Below are 573 nucleotides of genomic sequence, written 5' to 3' on the forward strand. Positions count from 1 at the left end.
TATTTTTAGTTACAGGTACATCGAATATTCTTGCTTGTGATTGGAGCACAAATCTGTGGGTCATTTTTCCAATTATTCAGGCTATTTACAGATGTTTTGTGATATTATGACAGTCACGTCGTTACAGAGGTCCAGTTATATGACACGGATAAAATATCATTTTGCAGGCAGATTACCTTGCAATGTTAATGGGTGCAACCTGCTCATGGTTTAATGAACTAATAACATTGTTCTCAAGTTTCGAATACGGCAAAAAGACCGACCCAATTTCCGTTTCAGAATTATCACGATGAGAATGAAAGCCGAGGAATGGCCAGGTGTGACAGTGAGTTGTTTTGTCCGCATCGAGATACGACATTGTTTTGGCTTCACGACAAACGCGGGAACAATCGACGTGACGGAATGGCATATTGGCGTAACATCTACTTAGCCCTTGAAAGTTATGATCCATCATAAACGTCGCTAAGTTGATTTTATAATTCGCCCGACTGCCATTGGCAATCAGCGTCATTAGTCCATTACTTTAGAAAACGACTTTCTTTTGTTCGTTGACGTTCCCACGGTGGGTTGGAG

General features: G+C 40.8%; 1 protein-coding gene across 1 annotated transcript in view; it reads left to right on the plus strand.

Moving 5' to 3' along the window:
- LOC119589398 overlaps positions 1-456 on the plus strand; it is a gene marked incomplete in the record, with an annotated part of 55,185 nt that extends 54,729 nt beyond the window's left edge. The window contains 1 exon segment of the mRNA XM_037938012.1: positions 280-456. Coding sequence (XP_037793940.1) covers positions 280-456 — 177 coding nt within the window.
- Between the last annotated feature and the right edge of the window lie 117 nt (positions 457-573).

This window comes from Penaeus monodon, chromosome 25 (assembly GCF_015228065.2).
Source record: "Penaeus monodon isolate SGIC_2016 chromosome 25, NSTDA_Pmon_1, whole genome shotgun sequence".
NCBI lineage: Eukaryota > Metazoa > Arthropoda > Malacostraca > Decapoda > Penaeidae > Penaeus > Penaeus monodon.